General features: G+C 36.9%; 1 protein-coding gene across 3 annotated transcripts; it reads right to left on the bottom strand.

Moving 5' to 3' along the window:
- Positions 1-13,109: 13,109 nt before the first annotated feature.
- On the bottom strand, positions 13,110-21,332 carry LOC104895875 (G-box-binding factor 4). Of its 3 annotated transcripts, XR_007274075.2 has the most exons (5): positions 20,285-21,332; positions 19,809-19,936; positions 14,562-14,591; positions 13,298-13,552; positions 13,110-13,139 (listed from the first exon to the last, which is right to left on the bottom strand). XR_007274075.2 is itself a non-coding variant. In XM_048644035.2 (4 exons), exons 1-4 carry the CDS (start codon positions 21,101-21,103, stop codon positions 13,525-13,527), a joined length of 1,005 nt encoding a protein of 334 aa, XP_048499992.1. In that variant the 5' UTR covers positions 21,104-21,332; the 3' UTR covers positions 13,110-13,524. The 3 variants fall into 3 exon arrangements, 2 of the variants coding, with proteins under 2 accessions (XP_048499992.1, XP_010680820.1); XM_048644035.2 differs by having other exon boundaries at positions 13,110-13,552; XM_010682518.3 differs by having other exon boundaries at positions 13,110-13,552; positions 19,865-19,936; positions 20,285-21,328.
- Positions 21,333-27,469: the final 6,137 nt, after the last annotated feature.

Raw genomic sequence — 27,469 nt, 5'->3', positions numbered from 1 at the left:
ATTCATTTTAAGGTATTTGTTTTCAATCTTTCAATTATTTTTTTACTTACCATGTTGTGACATAAATTTTTCAATTTCTTAATGGATAACCAATACGAAAAGTAGCAAAATAAATAATGAAATTTAAAAATAATAACATATTTATTTATTGTAATTGACCCGAGGCATTACCCGGGCAAAAAAAAAGTTAATTCATTATAATGTGTGATGGGAGTTAATAGGTGTTTATAGGAAAAATTGACAATAGAGGTCTGAACTTTGGGCGACAATTTTTAAAAGGTTTGAACTATTGATTAACCTGTGTAGGTCCCAACTTTAGGGGGTCATAACTTTTAGCGGGCCTCGGTGACTTAAAACTGACGATTTTTTTTAAAATCTCACCTAGTTCCTACTTCCCTCCCTCAATTAACCCTTCTGGTGTACCCAAGTTTTACAAGTTATGACCTATTAAGCCAGTTTCAAGTCACTAAGGCCCGCTAAAAGTTAATACCCCCTAAAGTTGGGACCTACACAGGTTAATCAATAGTTGACACGGTCGTTGCACGTGCCAAATTAAATACCTAACTTAGCCTAATATAGGGTAAGAAAGGGTCGAATCCACAAGGAAGCAAAGATTAATCAAGGGTTGAATGTGATTTAGCGAGCTAAGACTATTTTTGGAGATTTTTGAAATTAGTGAACAACTAAGAAATTAGGAACTAAGAAGCTAACAAATAGATTAAATAATCCGAATTAAACTATATTAAAAAGGACACTAGGGATAGGGGGATTCACGAGCTAACAGATTATCAACAAAATAGTCAAGCCAAGGGGATTCAATAGGGTCGATTGGGGACTCGATCACTCAAATGCTTCCCAATTACTCTCTCGAGCTAATTAGGAGGACTTAATCAACCGATTTTACCTATTCTTATGGTAAAATCGGTTAATCAAGTATTTCCACAACTCATAGTGATCCAAACGAGGTCCTAGGGAGTCAAACACCTATTCTCATGGTGAAGCCAACTAATATCTAGCTAAAGGTCTATCTAAGATTTCATCTCTCAATCCTTCACCTTAGATTTCCACAACAAGTTCAAATGGTGATCAATCAAATAAACAAGGCAATCAAATTAGTTAGACAACACAATCTCATCCAAAGTACACCCCCAAGCTTGACTTTTAAGGCCAATTCATGGTTAGCAAGGTCATCCCCTTCCCCTAGCTACTAATCTACTCACTAGCCATGGAAAGGGATAAATAAAAAGCTTGAATCAACAATGGTGAAGCAATAATGGTGAAAATCATATCTAATAAGCTAATCATCAACTAATTACTACTAATCAATACCAAAGCAAGATAAAACAAACATAAAAGCAAATAAGAGAAAAGATAGAATAAATACTCAAAGATGGATGATATTCAAATGCAAAACTCCATTGAAATAGCTTCAATAACCCACATTCAAAAGTTTAGATATAGTTTCTCTCTCTAGGTTCTACTTCTCCTCTCTAGAAACTCTCTCTAATTAGAACTAATTAATTTTCAGGAAATTAAAACTTAGTCTTAGAATTATTACAAAATTGGTTTTATACCCCGTAGAAACAAGGGCAAAGTTGTAAAAGACGAAACAAAAAGAACGGAGTTTCTGGGCGTTGGAGCCCCCGCTCCTGCCAATATGGAGCGCCCGCTCCAGCCTCGCTCCAGGGTCGCTCCAATGTTTCTGCCCACTAGTGTAAAGCTTCGACGATGGAGCGACCGCTCCTTTTCCCCAGGAGCGCCCGCTCCCCTACTTAGCTTGGAGCCTCTTCCTTGCTTATCTTTGCTTCAAAACACTCCCAAGTACATATTAGATGGGGGAGGGGGTAGAATGCACATGCAAATGAAATGACCTATATGCAACCTAATAGTATGCAAATGAACTAAAACTAAATGCTAAACATGAGAATATGAGAAATGATGGAAAAAGGAAAGAAAAAGGAAACTAAATGGCCTAAAATGAATATAAATGACCTAAACTAAATGCAAATAAGTGAACCTAAAGTCCACTTATCAAATTCCCCCAAGCTTGCCAATTGCTTGTCCTCAAGCAATCAACAATCTCAAGGGAAGCAATGCATGAATGAAAACTATAAAGGGCATCACAAAATTAAGGTCCTCGTCTTATAAGAGGTGTCAAGGCAAAGGGAAATCTTGACCAATTTTCGAAGCTTATTGTAACACCCCCAAAATCCACGCGCGCCTACCACTGCTGCGTCGCGTTGACTTTGGGCGCGTTACCGCCGCGATGGAACGCAAGGCATAATAAGGGTTAACGATAACTTAAAACATTAACTTGAAAACTAGAATGCAGCGGAATTAAAATATAAATACAACTCGGGAATCATCAATGACCCTTTTCATTCAAAGCACAAACCATATAAAAGTCTTAGAAAAACCAATAATACTTATTTCAAAATGCTTTAAATGTAAATACCCAAGCCTAGTCCCCGTATGCTCGAGATTATGCAGCAGCACCGGCACACCTAGTCTGCTCCCCATTGTAGCATCAATGGTTCATCGCAGTTCATCAAACACATAATAAACACAATCAGCTATGCTGAGTACGTAATGAACCATTGAATACATGTAAACATAAATGATGCACACATGAACAATCTTAAGCATGATGATACACTATGTTACATCCTTTAACCTTTAATCTTTAATCTTTAATTGGCATCGAACGGGCACCGTCATCTTACTAGAATCATACGGGCTACTGAATCCTTAACAGACACTAGGTCTGTTAGATGAAATGCAAATACGGTTTTGTTCCGTCTCACACCCATCACCTTAGTATGCATACCCCCAAGATCGAACGAACCTTCCGCCTACTTGAGTGTCAAAAATATAAGGACACTGCTGTCGTCACAGTAGGCCTGCGTAGGAGCGTAGGACAAGTCCCACACTCCCCCATTGTTCATCACTTGTAGGGAGTCCAACTACAAGATATTGCCATAATTCATTTTAATATTAACCATTCATTTCATAACCACATATAGTCATTTACCTTTTCTCTTAGTTACAATGCTCAAATCGTATCTCTTGTAACACTCTTGTTACACTATGGATACATAGAATCAATTACCTGTTCTCTTCATTAAAATGCTCAAATCGATCTCTTGTAACACTCTTGTTACACTATGGATACATAGAATCATTTACCTGTCCTCTTAGTTCAATGCTCGAATCATATCTCTTGTAACAACCTTGTTACACTATGGATAGATTAAAAATGCTCTTGTTTATACTACGATAGAATTACGCATTCCAATGCAACATATCAATTTCAATTACAAATGTCTAACCAGACAATCTCAATCAATCAAAACGTTCCCTATCATGCTTCTAGGTTCCAATAACATAGATTGCAACCTAATCATGATACTAATACTTGGGATTAAACTGGTACGCGTACGTACCTTGTAACGGAGAATTTTCGCTGTCTTAATCGAACGTTCCGCTTATGAAATTGGGACCTAAACCGTTAAATGAAACTTTAGTACTACGTCGTTGATAACATTAACAACTACTACGTAACTAAGACTATACGGTTTAATAATTCGAAGTAAACGATAACTAAACTCCTTGTTTAAGAATTTTCGTTACTTTTCTTATTATAAAGAGTTTAACGTCTTTTATGAGTCAAATCTAGTGAACATATTAATATTAGTTAGTGTCATTAGTCCACTATCTTTACCAAACCAGTTAAATAAGTCCAACCATGTTTTATGTCCAAATCTTATGTCCAAAACTCTTGGGTCCGATCCAGTATTATGTCCGAAAGTCAGATCCGCAATTATACTCAGACCAGTAAAATAAACTCATTAACTTGAATTAATAATTAACTAATTATAATTTAACATAATTATGAAAACGTAAATTATAATCAAACTTAATATAATATTCAATATATAAAATGTTTTATACCGTTAAGCTCGCCGGCAACTAACTCCGGCGACCAACCTCCGGCACACGGCCAAACCCTGCCGAAGGCTCGCACGTCGCACAGCAGCACGCACAGCACTCGCTCGCGCACCCTTTCGCGACCCTTCGCTCGTCGCACAACACGAGCCTCGCACCAGCTTCGCTCGCACTACACCTTCGCTCGCTTGGTCGAGTTCGTCACGCAGCACTCGAACACCCTCGCACAGATCGCACCACCCTCGTCGCACCAAACCTCTCGCAACAGCAACCCTCTCGTCGCACACAACCCCACTTCGCACAGCTCGCTCGTTCGCACCCTCGACTGCACTCACTCGCACAACACTCGCACTACACCCTCGCGCACTGACTCGAGACCCACGCCCCAACTCTCGCTCGCACACGCTGCAGCGCTACTCGTCGCACAACGCGACGAGGATCCGAGAAGGCGCGGCGAGGGAGACGAGGACAGGGAAGGACAGATAGAGAGGAGAGGATAGCAACGAGAGAGAAGAGGAGAGCAGCGAGAGAGAAGAGGAAAGCAGCGAGAGAGGAGAGAGAAAAAAGGGAGATGACGGCTGAGGGAGGAAGGTGAGGATTTTAGGGTTTCTAAAATTTTTCTCCTCTTCTTTTCCTTTTTATAACCTTCTAAAAGTGGTAACTCTAGATCGGGTAAACTCGGCTTAACTTTTATAAATCCGAAATTAACACAACCGACTCGTATTAATATTATTATATTCTTATTATTCTGTAAATAATATTAAAATACCTTTTTATTATTTTCTTGGCATTTCTTAATTATTACGAATTAATTCCAAAAATACGGAGTATTACACTTATAGCCGTCCTTCCTTATCCACAAGTTAGGGGTCAAAGGGGTGGTCTAAGCTAGTGTGCAAAGAAAATGATTGTCTTAGATAACCCTCAACTATCACACAAGCCTTCATTGATTTTAAGTGAAACCTTTCCCTACAAAATGGAAAAACTCGCTCAACCTTGTACCAATCGCGCCCCACAAGCTCACAAGATCCCCCAAGCTAGCCTATTTATTTACTTGATATATCTTTTTATATATTTTTTTTTTGTTGCAAGGGCCCTAGACTACCTCCTCATGCGGTCTACCTCTCACTCGATAGTCATGTTTCTGAGGCACGCTACCGAGCACTCGATACGAGACGCGATAAGAGGGTAAGGTAGCTCATACCCAAGGCATTGGAGCATCTCTAGGGGCCAAAGCATGATATAGGCTACTAGCCTTGTGGGCTCTTATGCACCACTTATTGATCCAATTGGCCAAAGGGCTCTTTTTTTTTCTTTTTTCTCTTTTTAAGGCTACTACCCTTCCCTTTGATTGAGCTAGAAAGGTTCTCAAGGTAGCCAAAAGGCGTATCCAAGGTCAAAGGAGAGAGTAAAGACTTTTTATAGGGAAAAAGTGGCATTAATTCACGCTAAGGCGAGTCTCGGACAATTAAGAGGTCTATTAGTACCAAGACCTAGGCATCCAAGCTTAAAGCACCCCTAATACTCCTAACGAGCACATAAGACACTCAAGCTAAATCACCTCTACTCAAAAGCCAAGTTCCCAACCTCTTACCTCTAAATTCATATCATAGAGTTATTCCTTAATTAGGTGATGCAAAAATCTTTTTGATGTTTTCTTTTCTTTTCTGTTTTTTTTTTCTTTTTTTTATGCAAATTATAAGCTACATGCAAAGCTATCATGCCATGCAACTATACTACATGCAAGTCTAAGACCTAAAGAAAATGAGGAGAAAAAAAAAGAAAAAAACGTAAAACAAAAAGATATATACAAAGCAACAAAAAGAGTAGAAAAAAAGAAAAAGTTATATACATGTAATATACAAGAAAAACAGTCAACCATGGTCGTTCTCATCAATATTCCTCAAGGCAATAAACATTGAAGCACACTTTCCTATCATGCCTCGTAAACCCGACCTAGCAATGCATCCTCTCTAAGACGCGCACCCAAAAAGACACCCCAAACCCTTAAAAAGAAGCCACATCCCGCGAGCATAATCAAATATAAACAACCCCAAACAATCAAGGCACCGTCCTCGGTGCAATCATTCAAAAGAAGTAAAGGGGGAGCGGGGCAAAAGGAACTAGTCCTCGTCCATGTGAGATGGACCGGCTTCCAGAGGGGGGCCATGAGGCTCCCAACCGCCCATGTAGCCCGGCGGCCAAGCGCCGTAGGGGTGGGGATAGGCGGGATCACCCATGGGGTTGGAACCCCCGGGTGCTCGCCAATCATAGGGTGGGTCGCATTGGGCCAATACGGGTACGTGGGTTGGCGTTTATTCCATCCCGGTATTGGCCCATGTTGAGGAGGCCAATTCGGAAAGTTGACATAAGGGTCAACATTCCCACTCTGCACATGGTGATGGTACATAGCATCAGTTTGTACCATCATACCACTCAAGTCTTCTCTCATGCCTTGGATCATATTCAACATACGATCCTGGTTGAGAGCAAGACTATGGTAGGCCCCCTCATAGTCAAAAGAGCAGGATGACACTAAGGCACACCGGCTGGAACTCGGCTCCTCTTGATGGGGAGGAGGAGCTAAGTTGTCGCGTGCGGGCTGGGCGTCCGCAACGGGGGGCTCAAAAGGGATGAGAAGAATCTCACCATCCTCCCCCTCGCGATCAAAGGTGGTCACCGCTGGGTTTGGGATGTAACAGTGATGACGACCCCTTACCTTCCAAACAAACCGCTCGGGATCGGGGGTAAAATCGATCCACCCGGCGGCTCTAATATAGTGCAAATCAAGGAAGGGGTTGTCATCAACTGGAGTCAACAAAGAGAGTTGCTCCCCAAACCCAAGAGTGGAGGCAATGATAAGTATTCCCGCCTGTCACGCGGGTGACCCGGGTTCGATCCCCGGCAACGGCGCCAAATTCGACACGGTCGTTGCACGTGCCAAATTAAATACCTAACTTAGCCTAATATAGGGTAAGAAAGGGTGGAATCCACAAGGAAGCAAAGATTAATCAAGGGTTGAATGTGATTTAGCGAGCTAAGACTATTTTTGGGGATTTTTGAAATTAGTGAACAACTAAGAAATTAGGAACTAAGAAGCTAACAAATAGATTAAATAATCCGAATTAAACTATATTAAAAAGGACACTAGGGATGGGGGATTCACGAGCTAACAGATTATCAACCAATAGTCAGCAAGGGGATTCAATAGGGTCGATTGGGGACTCGATCATCAAATGCTTCCCAATTACTCTCTCGAGCTAATTAGGAGGACTTAATCAACCGATTTTACCTATTCTTATGGTAAAATCGGTTAATCAAGTATTTCCACAACTCATAGTGATCCAAACGAGGTCCTAGGGAGTCAAACACCTATTCTCATGGTGAAGCCAACTAATATCTAGCTAAAGGTCTATCTAAGATTTCATTTCTCAATCCTTCACCTTAGATTTCCACAACAAGTTCAAATGGTGATCAATCAAATAAACAAGGCAATCAAATTAGTTAGACAACACAATCTCACCAAAGTACACCCCCAAGCTTGACTTTTAAGGCCAACTCATGGTTAGCAAGGTCATCCCCTTCCCCTAGCTACTAATCTACTCACTAGCCATGAAAGGGATAAATAAAAAGCTTGAAGCAACAATGGTGAAACAATAATGGTGAAAATCATATCTAATAAGCTAATCATCAACTAATTACTACTAATCAATACCAAAGCAAGATAAAACAAACATAAAAGCAATAAGAGAAAAGATAGAAGAAATACTCAAAGATGGATGATATTCAAATGCAAAACTCCATTGAAATAGCTTAAATAACCCACATTCAAAAGTTTAGATATAGTTTCTCTCTCTAGGTTCTACTTCTCTCTCTAGAAACTCTCTCTATTAGAACTAATTAATTTTTCAGAAATTAAAACTCTTAGAATTATTACAAAATTGGTTTTATACCCCGTAGAAATAAGGGCAAAGTTGTAAAAACGAAACAAAAAGAACGGATCTGGGCTTGGAGCCCCGCTCCTGCCAATATGGAGCGCCGGCTCCAGCCTCGCTCCAGGGTCGCTCCAATGTTTCTGCCCACTAGTGTAAAGCTTCGACGATGGAGCGACCGCTCCTCTTCCTCAGGAGCGCCCGCTCCCCTGCTTGGAGCCTCTTCCTTGCTATTTGCTTCAAAACACTCCAAAACAATTATGGGGGAGGGGGTAGAATGCACATGCAAATGAAATGACCTATATGCAACCTAATAGTATGCAAATGAACTAAAACTAAATGCTAAACATGAGAATATAGAAAATGATGGAAAAGGGAAAGAAAAAGGAAACTAAATGGCCTAAAATGAATATAAATGACCTAAACTAAATGCAAATAAGTGAACCTAAAGTCCACTTATCAATAGTTCAAACCTTTTAAAAATTATCACCCAAAGTTGAGACCTCTATCGTCAATTTTTCCGTGTTTTTAAAGTTGAAAGAACAAAAATAGTTAAACATCTCCCTAAAATTTTTTAAAACCGTTCCTAATCCACTTTTAACTTACTATTTTATCCCTTTTTTTTTCCACCACCCGCCATCACTACCCCCACCAACAACCACCAACCACCTCTCAAAATTTTCTTTATTATGGGGACATGGATGAACGTCTGGCCTGGACGTTCGGGCCATGGGTGAAACCTCTAGGCCGGACGTTCACCCCATGTCTCCATGATAATAATAATAATAATAATAATAATAATAATAATAATATAATAATAATAATAATAATAATAAAAAATAATAATAATAATAATAATAATAATAATAATAATAATAATAATAATAATAATAATAATAATAATAATAATAATTCAAGAGGTGGCTTTTTCGGTCTTCACGACCTGTGGGGGATGAGGGGAGGGGAGGGTTGGGATGGAGGGAGGGTCTGGGGTGGAGGGAGAGTGGGGGCTGTTGGTGGGTGGTGGAAGAGGTTGTTATGGGGAGGGAGGTTGGGGGATGATTGTGGGAGTGGAGGAGGGTGGGACGCTGGTGGAGGAGGTGGCTGTGGGGGGATGTTGGTGGGTGGTGGAGGAGTTGGTTGTGGGGATGGAGGTGGTGGCAATTGAGGGGTGGTGGTTTGGGGACAAAAAAGGTAAGGATAAAGTTGAATTTTTTTGATGAAATCGAGGCGATTTTAAGAAGTTTTGGGGGTAATTTTAACATCAAAAAAAATGGGGAATTTTTTTATTGATAGAGACAAAGACTAGGTCAACTCAAAGGGGTGTTAAAAAACTAATGCGATACACGAATTATTATATATAGTCGCACGCGTGTCATCTCCCATTTTTCAAAAGGTCATATTTCACTTGTTTTTCATATTGAATTTTTGACCAAACATTGGAAAGCTATCGACCCAAAACTTATCTCCAACTTAAATTTTTCCCGAAATGTAGGGTGTGCTGTGATATATGTCCATTCAAGTTGACCAAATTGTTCATAATAGTAAATTGATTGGTATGTCCTTTTGTTATAAAAGCAACCCCATTTGTTTATAAGAGTAACCTCTTTATTTTTTTAGAGTAATCTCATCTGTCAGACGTAACTGCATCTAATCATACGAATAACTTCATTCATTCATAAGAGTAAGCTCGTTAATATCTCTTTTGTTTATGAAAGTGACTTCATTTATTTATAAGAGTAAACCCCTTCTATTGTTATGTATTTTCTTTTATTATAAAAGTAACCCCATTTTTTTTGTAAAGTTAACCCCTTTTATTGTTAAGAGTAACTACATCTGTAAGAGGGTAACCACATTTAATTATACAAGTAACTCATATAATTATACGACGACCCATTGAAACCTATGATTAACCCCAATAGTTCACAAAAGTAACCTCGATCATTCGTTCATATGATTAAACTAATTAGTCTCCCCTTTTTTTATTATAAAAGTAAACTCGTTTGTTTATAAGAGTAACGCTATTTTATTGCTAATAGTAGCTTTATATTATTCGTCAGAGTAACCACTAGTCCTACAATCGAGTAGCTTCATACATTCATAAAAAATAATCCCTTTTATTCATTAAAATTTTAGCCCATCTTTTTATAACTTAGTAATGTACCCTTTTGTGTTTTTATGTTTTATGTGTTGCCTCCTAGGTCACCATCTTACACACCAAGTATAAAAGGGTTCATGTATGGGGGCAAAAATAAAGGTATTTTAGAAAGGTTTGTGCATAAGGGTCAACTTTAAATGTACATTTCTCACAGCACACCCAACATTTTGGAAAGATTTAAATTGTAGATAAAATTTTGGCTTGGTAGCTTTCCAGCACCTGGTCAAAAGCTCAATTTTGATAAAGATGAGTGTCGTATGACCTTTTGGAAATGAGTTGACACGTGCACTACCACACAGAAAAACGCGTTGAATGCAATAATGAACCATGTCAAATATAAAAGCGTTCAAATTAATTTGGGACAAATAAAAAGGAAAAATTTTCAGACTATTCTGAAACGTGGGAAGTATTTGTTTTTGGTACTCAGTGACACAAACTATGGATGTAGCAACCCGAATTTTCCCGACCAGCTTACAGAAGATTAAGCACAACAGAATAGACCTAGGTCGAGCTAATCTGAACCATTACCATCACACTCACCGAACTACATCGGATAGTGTGAAATCAATTCCCAATCTATTCTATTCAAATTAACTATTACAACAATGCCCTGATTCTCAAATTTTGTCATAATAATTTCCTATAGAAAATTCGGCAGAGTATACTATGAAAATAGGACAACCCTAAAACGAAAATAATTTAAACCTGTTTACAATTTTAATTTATAAAATATTTCCAATTCCCAAAACTCAACAACCTCAACGCTTTCACGGAGCAACAACAAGAGAAAATCAGAAACACTAAAGACTCTAAAATACAGAAATAGGTTGTAAATAATTAATTATTAACTATTACAACGTCGAGCGTACTCACTTCGGAAAACAAATACAATACTACACAATCTCGTATTAGCTTCAACTTGCAAAATATTAATTTACGACTTCAACCTAAAACATTTAGGAAAACTGCCACCCACCAAGTGATAGGTCACAAAATTGACAAAACAATACATACACATCAACAAAATTGAGTACTAAACCCGTAAATAAGATTAACACATACTTTGGTGGCTTTTACTTGAAAACAACTCAACATTCAACTTAAATATCATAATCACATGTGTTATAATAATGCGTAGCGTTAGTCCTTTTTGGACACATAAAATACTATTACTCCTTTCATAATACACCGCCGGTCACATAATAGCGAACATAGCAAGATGACTACCAATCAATCACAACGGAAACATATTTCATATATATTTATTTAATTAGCCTTTCAAACATATCACGATTCATTATGAGTAATGTAAGTTAACCAATCCTGATATAGATGATAAAGTTCCTTTCCTTTAATCAATTTCTTATCAAATCCAATACATTATCAATCATTTTCCAATACTTTACAAACAATTCTTATCAGGAAAATAAATAACATGACAACATTTCATGACGCGATTCCTTATTGGGGATCCGATATCAAAATATAATTTCTTACCAGGAATCCAATATCATAATTTATCATAATACGATTCCTTATCATGAATCCAATATCAACATATGATTCATTATTGGGAATCCAATATCATAATTACCGTAATAAGATTCCTTATCGAGAATCCAATATCAAAACAACTTTCATAATACGAGATACTTTCTTTTAATCAGGGAGAAATAAGCATTGACGGCTGGAAAAAACGTTGGCGTTAGCACCGTGGTCGAGAAGAAATACGACACATAACTAACTTATAAATATACTTAGCATTTAATATATTATTTTTGAAAACAAGCCTGTTACAATGGATAAACACTAAATAATAGCATTACTATATGACTTCCACAACATTAGCAGTGTATTTGCTCAAATTATAAAGTGAATCTCGTATTAAAGATAATTTTTTCATTTTTTTAACTCGTTAAATTTTTATATACTTGAAGTTGAGTCCCCAAATTTCTTCTAAGATAAATGATTATCAGATAATTTGGATATCCGTATTCAATCAGGTAACCCGACACGATAAATTTTATTTGTTGTACTACCCAATTATTCAATTCAGTCTTAGATTTATTTTTCTAATTTTCAAATATTTTCAACCCTACATACATGTACCCAACATATTTGATACATACGTTTTTTTTAAAAAAAAAAAATCGAGAAAATTTGCATTAATTTGTATGGAAAGTATAACCTAATCCTATACAACCAACCATAAAACAAACAACAAACATAAACTAAAGTGAGCTTCATTGGCTCTTACATACGCTACGAAGAAAAAATAAACTATTACTTGTCGAGTCCAAATGAAACTTGTCTTAAAGCAATAGTGGGTAGGATTGGATTATACTATGTAAAGATGAATACTTGATATGAGAGAGAACTTGTTGATATACGAAAAACCCAAACGATATTCAGAGGTAGATTGCCACATTTCATCTAGACCTCAATATCCACTAAACGATAAATCACAAAATCCTTGAATAGCACCATCCTCTTGGGATTCTACTGATTTAACTAACAAGGAAGTTACGTGCTTTGGTGACTTCTAACCCAAGACGAGGATATTCAAAGTTCAAACTCATTGGACTGAAACTCAAAATGTATAAAGGTCGAAACTTGTCCAAAGCTAATTGAAGGAACCTTACACAAGATGCATTGATACATGCATTCTCTAAAGATTAAAGATTATCCATTTTAATCATGTATTCCCCACTAGTATAATGTTTTTTCTTTTCCGGCGAGAGCTAGTATAATAGATAATATGAACAGACATTTTTCTAAATTTCAAGATCTATTTTAATATGTAATTCCAAAACAATATACTTTTATTGTTTTTGTTAATGTGTAATTAAAGATATTAATGATCAAATATATATTTTAGTGACCATAAATGAAGCGATGGTTTGGCAAACCCCACCAACAAGTAACAAAATCCCCTGCTAGATGCACCAAGATGATTAGGCCGCAGATCTGTATCTTCACTATGATGGTATATCGGAATCCTCCATAGGACATTAGGCCACATATATTTTTGCTCACATTTGGAATCTTGAAGGGCTTATCCATCCACTCACCAATTTCAGGTACCGAACCAAAAAGAGATTCAACTGCACATAAATACCACACCAAAATTTACAGACGCGAATTAACTAAACCAAGATGATTCAGCTAACAGCAGCCAACCACAATTGACATTTGTTGATCTATATTCTTTTAGGAGTTACTAATACTAAACCAGGGATGCTTGTATTGCTAGAACATATACCTAAAGGAACTTGCACATCTCCACTCGCCGAATTGCTTTTCCATAGACAACATTCTTTCCACATCAAAAATGGGTGCGCAATGCAATTGATGCAACTCAATATGTTCTCACTCACAAACAAGATTTCTTTGATGAGGCTACTCTCGACCATTTAATACAACATTAAGTTACTAGCCTCTACCACTGCATTGAGCGAACTCTCCTCAGAACATGAGGTGGTTTTTTCTTCACAACTGGAACCACTTTTTCCATGAGCTGCAAAAGAGTAATGTCAGATTTATGAGAACAGAAAGTTTAGGCTTACACAAGTGATAGAAGTAAAGTAAGAATTTCGTATACAAAAGCTTAAACATTCAAGATTAATCTAGAAGGTCTAAGAAGCTCTACCTCGTAAAGAGCATAACAAAGTTTCTATTGTATGCTTATGAGCTAAAAGATGTGAGTTCTTGAGTTCAAAAAAATGGTATTTTTTCCCTAAAGTAATGTAGGTTTCAAAGACTAAAGATGTAGAATCATATAATATGTGACTAGAAAATCTAAGTATAATATCAAGTTGTTTGTCTAAGGATGATATTATGAGACTATTACCAATAACTAATCAGTAATAGAACGGACGATCTACTACTGATTCTTACAGAACTGACGATCTACTACTGATTAATGCTTGTGATAAATAGATCTATTGTTGCAATAGCCATAAGGGGAAGTAAACTGAACAGCTTCATCATCATAAAAATTACTTGATAGTCGATCCTCAATTCCCATGGCAAAATTAAATGTTTTCATGAAGAGCACCCTATCAAAAAAACTATTATGTAATGAACTCTTACACAAGTTACCACATCCTAACTACCAAAGTTTGACTCTCAAGTATGTATAGCTAACAGCAAAGATTAAAAACAGGATCCTGGGACAGCTGATCCATCTCTGGAGTGGTTGAGACCCGCAACCTTACCACTAAGGCACTAACTAGCCATAACCAACAGAGAGGTTGTTTTCGAACAGCCTAGTAGCTCTTATCATCCAAAATTTCTCTTCGTAAATTCATTATACTTTGCAAGGTGCGACGATCTGAGATTCAAATTACACGCCACATGGCATTGGTGAATCATATAAACTAATCTATGAAAACGGCATATGTTTTAGAACTCACATGAACAGTCCAATAACATGATAGTATTCTAAACATCATACATAACAATATGACCTAATCGATTAAATAATTACTTTATTTGTATATAAAAGAATATAGTAGAACAATTACCTGCTTAAACCTTTCCTTTGTTCGCGCTGCCTGCATGAGAATATAAGAAAACCCATTATTAGTTGCCAAAGATGCAATTTCATCCATCCTAAAAGTCATTGCTACTCTATTAGTATCTTAGTCCATCTTAAAAGAATGTTACTTTTCTTGCAATGGTAAGAGTCTAAAGGCAATGTAGTGAACTACGTAATATTTACGAAATTTTCTGAACAGCTAACAAATAAGCTTTTCTTTAAATATACAAAAACAAACAAAAAAGAACAGCCACCTAGTGCGAATTTCTTGTTTGGTTAGCATTACCAACTACTGAAAAATGTTAAGTGTTTTGCCAAGAATCCTCTTTCTACCTTTCCCTCCCTTTCATGAACATTGTTAACTCCCACACCAAAATTCTCCTTCTTCAAACATCAAAGAGATGATTTGAATGCAAAAGGGCTTTTGTTTTCCAAAATGTTAAGATCTTAGCAGGCCTTTAATTTTTTATACCTACTAAATGTACTGATTAGTTCAATTTTCAAATTATTTCTCAACTTAAGGGTTATGTGTTCAATTTTTAGAAAAGAGATAATCTAAAAGTTTGTAATAACCTTGAATGTAATTGAATACTTCGTTACATTATTGATCTTAAGGCATGTCATAAGCACATTAAATCGAGCAACATTGGAAAGGTCATTGCCCATCAGATGTCACATGATAGTACTTATGGATTCTCTTTCTCTTGATTAATAAAGTGCACTAGCTTTTTGTCCTAAGAAAACACATTGATGTTATTGACTATCGCTTTCCTTAAAACTATATGCATGCAAAACCCCCACACACCACCAACAAAAAGAAGTTGTAAAGAGTTAGAGAGCAAATCATAAAGAGGAAGGTTGTTAGGAAAAATAGCCATTTGCTAGATCGATTTAGAGAGGATAAGAAAAGATGAATGTCCATTCTAGTAATGAATACTCCCTCCATTCTACATTATCGTGTACGCTTATATTTGACACGGAATCATGTAGTAAAGATTCAAAGGGGATCGAAAAGACACAAATTAAGTGAAAGCATGGCTCATAAAAAGATAAGAGAAAGTTTGCTTGAAAAATAAATGCCACGTTATCTTAAAATAAAATTAAAAAAACAATTTACCCACTCAACCTATGGGCCCTTCAAGTGAATATCCATCTCACTCTCACTCTCTCCATATCCTATGTGATGTCGGACCCCCACTAACTTTCTCTCTTTCAATTAACTGTTTTTCTTACTTTCTCACTACCTACCAGTGCCTACAACCACTGCCATTTATGCTAGCTATGTGTGTCCAAACCTAAGAGGATGTTTATTGACAAAGGGTTAGGAAGTGGAAGTATGTTATGTCACTTAAATTTTGGGTAAAATTTAAAAGAGAAAGGTTATTGGGTTTCAAACAGAAGTGTAACACCAGCATAGCTTTATAACAGGAGTAATGCAACTCTCCACTAATCCCCAGCCTCCAGCGTACATCATCACAAAAGAATGTTCAGGGAGTGAAGTAAGATTTCCTCTTTCTTTTCCGCTTCAAAACAAGGAATTATAAACCATCACAAGGTAAGTATAATATAATTCCTCCATTCCTCATAGGCTCTGCCCACTTTCGCATTCATCAGTTCCTTAAGAGTTCTCGTATTCTATTTTATTCCATTTTTGGTAGAAAAATCCCTCTTCTACCCTCCCTTAACCTACCACATGGGTCCACTTGGTCTAACAAAACATATCCATGTCTCTAAGCAACTTTCTCTCTTGCCAAAAGTCAAAAGTGGATGCACTTCTCATGAAGTCTCACATCTCTCTTGAGTTCTGGTGCCACTATAAGTGGAAATAACTTTCGAGGAATGGGAAAAGTAACTTAAAATTGTGTAACAGAGACATCCCAGGACCAAGGCCAAATTAGGCTAGATCCTGTTGACATTTATCACCGCAAATTTGAATTGCTGCAGGACTAAGCAAATAAAATCATATGCCTAAGCAATGAATATTTTAGTTTTTCAATACATCAATGTCTAGCTTACTGTAGCTTGGCAAAGAAATAGTCAAGCCCATCAAAATTTTCTGAAGAGAAAGGGGAAAAGAAAGCAGAGGTCGTTAATAAGGGATTGCCTTTCTCTTTGATTCCTCAATCCTAAGTTCGAAGGAGAGAAACAAGTAACAACAAGGAACAATATACTAAATAAATCTGAAGTTAATATGGAAACTGCATAAAGAAGCACATAAAAAAACTGTACATTACTATGTAATAGGTCTACAGGATTGATATTCGCCGCCAAAAAAAAGGAAAACAGGCACTGCTTTCCACCAAATTTAAGTTGTTTAAATTTCTTTAGGCCCAAAAGGCTTAGACTATTCCAAAAGCTAATACTTCCTCCGTTTTTTCGGCAGAATATTTTGAAAACCCATGTGAAGAGGAGAGAGATAACAAGTGGAGTCCATGTGATAGAAGACAAATAGAGAAACCAATTGCCAAGTTAGATAATGATGCAAGTATTATGCAACTTTTGTAACAGGGAAATAATACAACTATAAAAAAAGTATAACTCAAATAGCAAATAGTCCGATACATTTCTGATTAGATGGAGTTGAAAAGGCCCATTACTCAAACTGTTATGGATTTAGTTCACTACACTCAAAGTCAAAGCCAACAAAATTGTCGTATTAGATAGAAAGGCTAAGATCAAACATTCCACAATGAGAAAGATTCAATGCTCCTTCTAGTATAGCTTTCAACAAAGAAACATATAGAAGAGTAGTGTGCTTAAATAATGAATAGAGCAGTAGTGCACTATGCAAGATCAATTTAGGCCTTTAGGGATTCGAAAGTCTAATGCCCACAAACGCAGTACGAAATTGACAAGGATAGAAGGAGACTTTCCATGATTGACTAAAAAATTCAATACATAGGTTTTTTTTTTCCTTTTCCCTCTTTTAAGGAAGATCGAATTCCGTCTTCACATTTGATTTTCTCTTTACCTATATAGAACATTCTCAACTTATTCTTTTATAGCCCCATATTTTGGTCTTATACACCTCATTCAGTTTTTGCTTTCTTATGTTTTCTCTCTTCTTGCTCCTCCCATAATCACCTCATTTTTCTTTGTTGGAACTCTTATCCTTTACTTTTATTATTTCATTTGTCAAGGAAACGATTTCTCATGACGATTCATATTAGCTGACCCCAAATTATATTGGAACTAAGGCTTTATTGCAGTTGTATCCAATTATATAAGTTAACATATGCATAATTTGAGTTTCCACAATATATCAATTCTAACAGCAACACACTGTAAAAGGTGCATCAGGAACACCAAATACTTTCTCAATTTACTAAAAGTCTAGAGCCAATACATACTATTCAAACTAAAACTTCTCAAAAGTAAAACAGAAGTTGCAAAAGGAACAAAATTTTCCATCCTCTTAACAATCATCAACTTTACATAAAATAATTCAAGAAAAAGGGGCAATCAGTCCATATACTCGTCATGTCTCTCACCATTATTTGCAATTTCAGCAACTCATCATTAGAATCACTGACATGTTAGTTTATCAGCATTCTCTCTGAAAATGCTAGGCAACATTTTCTCTATAGGTCAAACACTTTATATCATAGTAAAGATCATCTATGATAAAAAAAATCACTGCCATACTTCCTCAAATATTTCCTCCGTTCCATAATAAGTGAAACACTTACTATTTTAGAACGTTCTGAAAATAAGTGAAACATACCTTGAATGGAAAAAAGAAAGTGAATGACAATGAGTACCCATCACAAACTTGTGTGGTTTGCTTTTCTCTCTCCTCCATTTGATAATAAAAAGGGTATTTTATGACTTTTTACCTTTTGAAAGTGATGTTTATTAAATCTTGTGCCCAATCCCTATGTTTCACTTATTATGGAACGGACGAAATATATATTAAGATGCCATTCTTCTTATAACTCATCATGAACATTACCAAATTCATATGTGGCCTATTGTCATGAGATGGACATAATATTCGAGGACACCTAATGACGGAAAATTTTAAAACTATCAAAGGGTTGAGTACTCAGTAGGAATTCTAAGTACTCTTTGATGAACCAAAGCATTTTTATATGATGCACAACCAGCTTCCCAGTACAAAGTGATATACCAATAGTGACCAGCCAACTCATGACAATGAGAGTACTTAATATGTCTTTCCTTCTCAAAAAAAGGGAGTAGACCATCAAGCTACTGAGTATAATCTTTTTCAGGCATCTGGCAATGCATTCAAAGAGACATAAGGTTGTGTTCGGGAATGGTGATTTCATTTCAAGTGCTTGACTTCAAATCCAGAAATTAAAATCCTTGATTCAATTCCAAATATCTTGTTTGTAAATAGCTTAGAATTTTAGATCCACAATTTCAGATTCATCTTTTGCCAAACCTTTTGAAATTCATTTCCATAATTAAAATTTCACGAGAAATGAAAAAGAATTTACAACAAAAATATATATATATAAAAAAACTAGAATTTTAGTTTTTGATCCTCATATAGTCATATTTCCCATTGAGTTTGAAGCACAAAGCTGTGAATTTTCAATTAAATATACCAAACCACAACAAACACCAAATCATTTTCAATTAGTAAAATTCCTCTTGAGAAACTTCTTTCTAACCAAATTTTTGTCTGTAAATATTAATGGCCAAAGTAAAATAGAGAAGAAAGGATTACACAGAAAACATTCGAATTATTGTAAAAAATAATTTGAAAAAAAGTTCTTGAATTTGAGGTGGTTGTGTTGCAATGGCTGCTTCTGACATCAGAAGAAAATTGTTAGCAAAACCCAGTAGGTGGAGGAGAGAGAAAGAGTGGCTATGGAGGAGGAGAGAGTATAGCTATGCCTATGGTTATAGAGAGAGAGTGAGTTGGCTTTAGGGAGAGAGAAAGAGTTTGAAAGAGTAGCGGGGTAATTTGAAATGACTTTGAATATTATGTCATTTCAAATTTCTTATTTTATGGCCTTCCTCAATAGTTCTTGAATTTGGGCTAAATTATGGATTTCAAATTCTTGCTCATCAAACCAATGGAATTGATCAAATTCCATAATTTGAAATGAAATGGTTGTATCCGAACAAGCCATAAAAGAATTTATCTTTAGATAATCTAGACTCCTATAACTCTGAAACTCAAAGCAACACTATCTACCATGCACCATGAACAACAATCGACACTTTCATGATAACATCAAACAATAAAAGCATACAGTCTCACCACCCAAATCCTCGTCCCCTTCTTTTGCCAAGATGAAGGCATGTTGAAGATCTTACCTTTTCTCTCAATAGCTCTTCATTCTCCTTCTCCAACTTCATAGCCAATGTTTCCAATTCAACTTGATATGCCTACATCCCAAACGCCGAAAACAGCATAAAAAACAATTAGAACACTACAACTCTGAATAAAAGCCATAAAGGAAATAACAGAAGAATCCAATCGCACTCTTTCTCTCTAAATAACGAATAAATACTGTTGTTATCAATTCTATATCAACTTAGCACATTACTTAGCATTAGAGCAAGCATATTTGCCACCTGAGGTTTAAAGTCTACTATAATTATTTTCCACATTTCAAAGATAAAAATTGAATCAACTCTGAACTTCATCATGTTCCATCATCAAATGATCCTTTTCAACCGAAAGCAAAAGTTCATCAAAAAAACAATTCTACACTTTACAGAGAAAGGCAGTACCTGTTTGCGCTCCCTAGACCGAGCAGCAGACTCTCGATTCTTGATCATCCTTCTTTGCCTCTGCTGAGCTGCCTTATCCAAGGGCTCAAGTATTGGCCCACCTCTTCTCTTCCCTCTCACACCTCCCAACACCTCCATACTCCCTCCTCCTCCTGCTGCAATACCACCACCACTACCACTACCACCATCCCCATACACCATCACACCTCCCATCGCAGCCGGCATGGGAGGCGGCTGCGGATACGAACTCTGAGCCAAAGGATGATCAAATGCAAACAAACCTCCACTCATCTGCATACCCCCTGAAACCTCAAACTTAACATCCTCCTCTTCCTCCTCTTCTCCCTCCATCCCCGCACCCGCCTTCGCCAGAAAATCCTCCAAAGTCATCATCTCGTCCGGCGCCTCCACCTTACACTCTTTCCTCTCATTCTTCCCCGATACAATCTCTCTCCAAACCTCCTCCGCCGTCTTTCTGCTGCGATGAATTTCCGCATCCTCGCCATTTCCGATAGCGGAAATCGCACCTGCCGCATCAATTAGGGTAATCTCAGCATCAAGCAAGGTATTCGGCCCCGATTCCGCCGCATTTTCAGCGTAAACGACGTCGCGCAGAATTCCGTCGATGTTCATCCGCTGTTGAAGATCGGAATTTGTAGAGGTGAAATCGGAGATCATTTGAGAAGAAGAGGGAGGATGATTACGATGATGATGATGATGACGATGATGACGATGATGGTGATGATGATGAGAAGAGAGAGAATTGAGATCCGAATTTGTAGAATTGGAGGTCGACGGCATCACCTTGGATGACGCCATTTTAGGCTGCAAAAAGCTAGGGCTTTTTTTCAGGGATTAGGGAGAAAAAGTGACAGTTAGGGGTTTGAATTTTTAAGAGAGAGAAGTGCGGAAGGTTTGAAAATGGAGGGAGAAAACAAGGACGATGAGTGATGAGAGAGTTAGATGAGAGAGAGGGAGAGAGAGGAGAAGATAAAACCGGGAAACTTGGTGTCTGGAAACTGCGCATTAAATGGAAAAATAATTGCCGGTTGCTTCTTACATCATCTCTTCTTTTACTAATAAAAAAACATCATAAATCATCAAAAAGATGAGAGAGAAAGTTAGAGGGAGAAAGAGTTGGAAAAAAAAGGTTTACTAAATATTATCCCAAAATTATTTAAAGTTATTCCGGTTTTACTTTGAATTTACTATTTTACCTTTTTCTTTTTTCCACTACTCACCATCGCCACCACCTGCCTCCCCGCCACCACTTACCACCACCCATCCTATAAAAAAAAAATATTTAAATTGGGGTTAAAGGTCGAACGTCTGGCTAGGACGTTCAACCCATGGTCCGAACATCTGGCCTGGACGTTCGGGCCATGGGGCAAAGGTCTAGCCAGGAAGTTCGACCTATGGCCCGAATGTCCAGGCCCGACGTTCGGGCCATGGGTCGAACATCCTGGCGAGACATTCGACTCTCAACTAAACAAATTTCAAATTTTATTTAAGGGGGCGAACGTCTGGCCAGGAAGTTCGACCCATGGCTCGAACGTCTGGCCTGGACGTTTGGGCCATGGGTCAAACTTCTTAGCCAGATGTTCACCCCATGGCCCGAACGTCCAGGCCAGACGTTCGGGCCATGGGTCGAACGTCCTGGCGAGACGTTCAACCCTTAGCCCCAATTTTTTTTTTGAAATATGGGTGGTTGACGAGGTGGGCGGTGGAGGCTGGAGGTGGCGTTGGGCTGGTTGTGGCAGGAGGTGGTGGTTAAGGAAAGAAAAGAAAAAAAAAAAGGAAGGGTAAAGTTGAAAATGTTTGGTGGGACCGGAGCTATTTTAAGTAATTTCGGGGAGACGAATAAAAGTTCAGAAATAAAAAGTTGAGAAGCCCCTATTTAAATTTTCTGAACCCTAGAAATCCTACTCCATCAAAAATTCCCAATTTTATTGCTAAGTTCATCGCAATTCGATTATTTTCAGTGTTAATCCCTACTGTTTATTAGTAAAGTTGATGTTTCCAATTATTTGCCAACTAATTGCGATCAATTCTGGCCTTTTGGCTTCTAAAACCTTTCAAAATCTTTGTAATGATGGTTACCCTACTTCTCGTAGGGGTAGAGTTCTTCTCAATTGGCATGCTAAGATAGTTTATGGCAAGCAAATTAATTTGCAGAGCCATTTAATCCAATGGTAAGTAACATCTTTCTCCTATGCGATATAGTATTGGTGGTTGGCTCATGCAAACCCTAAGTCATATTTAAACCCTTCTTCATTTTTCTCTCTTTTGATTATCTGATTAAATTATGAGATTGTAATTGTGAAAGTTGTTTGTGTGTGGATGATTTCCGATCCTTTTTCCTTTAAAGGATGATATTCTCTCAAATCCCTCTGTAGATGGAATTTTTAGTCTGGATGCTAATACTTCTATTGGGTATTGGTCCCTAGCTCATCTTGCTGAGGTTGTTGGTAATAAATTTCTGCCTCAATTTGCTTGTGATATTGAGCCTTTTTTTTCTAGTACTAATTCTGAGTCTATTATACTTGATGATTTGTTTCAAGTGCAAAAAGGTATTGATGAGTTATCAAAGTCTTGTTTAGTTGGGAAAATGTTGGGGGCTCCCCTTGATATACGCACTATTATCTCTAAAACTAGGTCTGACTGCAAGTTTGTTAAAAGTGATATAGAGTATCTTGAAATGGGAAATCATTGGAATTTACTTCATTTTGCTAATCCAAGTGACTTGTATTTAGTGTGGTCTGAAAAACCTTGGCATGTCCAAGGTGATTTATTTGTCATTCAGTCTTGGAAACCCGACTTTGATCCATATCTTGAAGAAATTAAGTGGGTGGACCTTTGGGTTCGTATCCCTAGGTTCCCCCACCGAGTTGTTAAATTTTTAATATGTTGCTAGTCTCTTGGCTTCCAATAATGTTGGTACTCTTGTGAAGTTGGATGCTAGATCTCTCTTGAGGAATAAAAATTAGGTCTGCTAGGGAATGTGTGAGAGTGAATATAACTGAGCCATGTTAGAGTATGCAGAGGTGAAGAGGGCTAGTGGGATAACTTGTGATTCTATTGTGTGGTATGAGGATTTATCCTCAAGTTGCTCATTTTGGGGCAATGCTTATCATGCTATTGATAAGTGTCCTCTATTGAATGCGCCCCAGAGGGAGGTTAAAGTGTGTTTGCTGAAGAATCAAAAACAGAAATCTCTCACTGGAATTCTCTCCAAGGCTTCTATGCAATATTATGCTGGCACTTGGGCTGAGAATACTAATCTTGTGCCAGAAAAGCCTAAACCTTGGTGAGAAATTCAGGCTATGCTCATTCTTATGGTCAGGCTGGTAAATTTACTGTTGTTGTGCCTAGGAAGCCCTCAGGTATTATTTTTGAAGATGTTGTAAGTCTGTTGATGCTGGTTTATGTACTACTCCTACTAGTCATGATAAAGGCAAAGGTAAGGCCTTAATGCTATCTGATTCTCATGTTAGGGTGGATGATAGTGATTCTGACTCTAATGATGAGCCCATGGGGCCCCTTTCTATGCTTTGTCCTTCGATTATAACAAAGAGTTCCAATAGTCTATGTTGGAGCCCCTTCTCTCTAAGGGAAAGATTTAAGGTGAGGAGTTAGCTCCACCCATTGCTAGCAATATTGTGCATGATATTGTTTCTTCTATCTCTTTACAAGTTGTGTATTCTGAATATTATAATGATAATCAATTTGGTCCCCCTTGATGGGTTTGAGTAGAATGATCATTCATTATTTGAGTCAGATGTGGAGAATGCAACTTTGTTGCTTCATGTTGATCCATATGATGATGGTTATCAGTCCTAGCCAGAGAAGTCCTTTATCTCTACCACCTCTAAGAGCTCCATTTTTAATAATATTGAGGTAATTTGTGTTGATCCCCGTCTTCATCCAAGAGAAGGAAAAGATGTGGTGTTGAGGACTCAGCCTCCTCTGCTATGAAGAGAAACTGTGCCTAGTCCGGTTTGTTGTGCTTAATGTTTAAATGTCCATGGGGTTTTGGAATATAAGGGGATGTGCTAGGAAAAATTCTTTAGTTGAAGTTAAGAATTTTTGTAATGTAAATAATATCTCGATCTTCATGCTATGTGAAACTAAAACTGTGAAATGTCCCTCTGATGCTTGTTTAAGAACTTCAGGTTTCAAGTTTTTTGAAGCTCTCCCGGCCCTGGGCATGTCCGGTGGTTTATGGCTTTTGTGCAAGGATGCTCATATTAAGCCTTTTTCTCTTTTTGTTGTATTTAAGTCAGCGCAATTTGTGGCTTGTAATATTCATTATCTTGTGCCTGATCTACTCTTTACTTCCATCTTTGTTTATGCCCATGCAAGAGCTCCATATATGAATGACTTTTGGCTAGAAATCATCAATCATGTTAATATCCTCTCCCTCCCTTTTATCATTTTAGGGGATTTCAATGAATTAAGTTATAGTTCTAATAGGCTAGGTGGTCCTAAGTTTAATATTTCTCAATTAGCCCCTATAAACAATCTTTTAAGTTCTCTTATTTGTTTTGAACTCCCCCATTCTGGTAACCAATTTACTTGGAGGAAAAAAAACTGAGGCTAATATAATGTGTTTGAGCGTTCAGATAAAGCTCTTGTTAGCACTTTTTGGATTAAATTCTTTCCAATACTACCCTTTATAATCGTCTGTTTACTTCATTCGAGCATGTGCAAGTCATGGTTAATATTGATAATATAGCTATCCAAAAGATTCCCCCTTTAGGCTTGAGAAAATGTGATGTGATAGGAAGGATTTTGATAATCTTGTTAAGATAATTTGGCGATCTAAGTTCAATGGTTCCTATATGTTCCAATTTGTTGAAAAATGTAAGTTACTCAAGGGTAATATTAAAGATTGGAATAAAGTTAGATTTGGCAATTTTTTTGACAAATTAAAGAAGTTGATGTTAAACTTAGTGATGTTCAAGAACAATTGTTTGTAAATTTTAATGATCTTGCAGCCATATCTCTTCAAGAACGCTTACTTCTTAAACAAGCTAAGTTATTTTTCTATCAAAGTGCATTTTGGAAACAGAAGAGTAAAGACATTTTCTTGGCAAAGGGTGATGCGAATACCTCATATTTTCACGCGTTTGCAAATATTAGGAAGAATCGTAAACAAATTAAAGAATTTGTGTCAAGCTCATGTGAGAAAGTTACTAACCGATTCTTATAGAACAAGTCATTACTCAAGACTTTACTAAGAGATTCATGGCCAATCAGGAGTGCTCTTTTTCAGATATTGATTTTGATTTGTTAGACCCTATTATTTCTCATCAGGATAATGTGGAGCTTATTCATGATGTTACGAGTGCGGAAATCAAATTAGCACCTTTTGATCATCTAGCTTCGGATAAAACTCTGGGCCCGGATGGTTTCCCTCCATTCTTTTTCCAAAAATACTGGAACCTTATCGGGGCTTCTGTCTGTAGAACCATTAAAGCCTATTTTCATTCTGCAAAAATGTTTAATAAAATTAATCATACGTTTATCACTCTTATTCCCAAGATTGATAATCCTCAAACTTCAAATCACTTTTGTCCAATTAGTTTATGCTCTATTATCTATAAGATTATTTCAAGGATGTTAACTGCTTGAGTCTGGTCATTTCTTGGTAAAGTTATCCACCCCTTGCAGTGTGTGTTTATTCCCGATAGAATGATTCAAGATAATATTTAAATAGCCCATGAAGTTTTTCACTTTTTCAAGAATAAAAGTGCTAAAGAGGGCTGGATTGCAATCAAGCTGGATATATGGAGAAAGCTTATGATATATTAAAGTGGGATTATATCATTACTACTCTGGAGAAAATTAGATTCCATGAAAAGATGGTTAGGTGGATTAAAGCTTGTATTACGCCAGTCTCTTTTTCTGTTCCGGTTAATGGAATCCTGGGGGAGCGCTTTTTTCCCTCTCGTGGTATCTGTTAGGGTAACCCTCTATATTCTTACTTTTTATTCTTTGTGCTGAATTGCTGGCTCGTCAAATTAATCATAGTTTTTATAATTCAAAATGTCTAGGTGTTAAATTGGGAAGATCAGGCATTAAGGTTCCTTTCTTAACCTTTGTAGGGGATATAATGTTGTTTAGGCTACCCCTGAAAGCTATCAGTTTATTAAAAAAAATTTAGATAAATATTCTATGATGTCAGGTCAATTTGTTAGTTTTCATAATTATGCCTTTTAGTGTACAATGAATGTTTCTAGCGCCACTTGTAATGATTTCAAGAATATTTTAAATATGAATAATGAGCTTTATTTGGGTAACTATTTGGCATGTCCAATTATTGATTCCAGAGTCTCTAAGAACACTCTTGGAGAGGTTGTGGATAAATCTTCTAAGCAACTAACTACATGGAAAGCTAACTCTCTTTCTCAAGTTTGGCGTACTGTAGAGTTCATTTCTTAAAGGACTATGTTGAAAAAGGCTTAGTTAAAGTAGAGTTATGTCCTACTGAAAATCAAATTGCAGATATCTTGACCAAGCCTCTTTCTAGAGAAAGATTTGAAAAGATTCTTTTGGTACTAGGAATGATCAGAATAATATGAAAATGCCTAGTCATCACTAAGTGTGTCCTACCACTTTCATGAATTTTATTCATACACCTTAGTTAAGGTTAAGGACTCACATTAGTATTATAATATTCCCCTTAGTGTCCTCACTAGTACTTTGAGTAAATAAAACAGTGCTTGTACAACTTAGCTAGAAGTTATCGAGTTCAAATATTCTTCATTCCTTTTCTTTTATCTCCTTTCATAATTTTATTTTTTCTCCTTTATTTTTCCGAATTTCCATTTTCTCATTCACATTTCATTTGTTGTATTGGTTCAAAATATTTAAATGCATGCCTGTTGTATTTGAAAAATTAAAGTCTAAGAAAAAGGGAAATCACCACATTGAATTAACCCTCTTTACACACGCATAAAATCTCCCTTTTAAACACAATCTACCATCACATCATTACTTGTGCTTACTATTCACTCTAAACCATCAACACTCCCAAAACTTCTCATCTTCTCTCTGTTCACAAAATACCCTAATTTTCATGGCACCCAAACGCTAAAGTACCGAAAGCATCAATCTTCCACATGAGAAACCATCTCCTCTTGTGGAATATGACGAAAGTGACAACGAAACAGAGCTCTCTAG

Source organism: Beta vulgaris, chromosome 1 (assembly GCF_026745355.1).
Source record: "Beta vulgaris subsp. vulgaris cultivar EL10 chromosome 1, EL10.2, whole genome shotgun sequence".
NCBI classification, from domain to species: Eukaryota; Viridiplantae; Streptophyta; class Magnoliopsida; order Caryophyllales; family Amaranthaceae; genus Beta; species Beta vulgaris.
This window is presented reverse-complemented; position numbering and strand designations above follow the sequence as displayed.

Bases quoted from the DNA above. Each gene is read 5' to 3' on its own strand.
- LOC104895875 (XM_048644035.2), bottom strand. From the start codon at position 21,103: ATGGCGTCATCCAAGGTGATGCCGTCGACCTCCAATTCTACAAATTCG. The intron at 19,937-20,284 runs GTACTGCCTTTC...TTTGGGATGTAG, and splicing joins GGTCTAGGGAGCGCAAACAG to GCATATCAAGTTGAATTGGA. The intron at 13,553-14,561 runs GTAATTGTTCTA...ACTCTTTTGCAG, and splicing joins CAAAGGAAAGGTTTAAGCAG to CTCATGGAAAAAGTGGTTCC.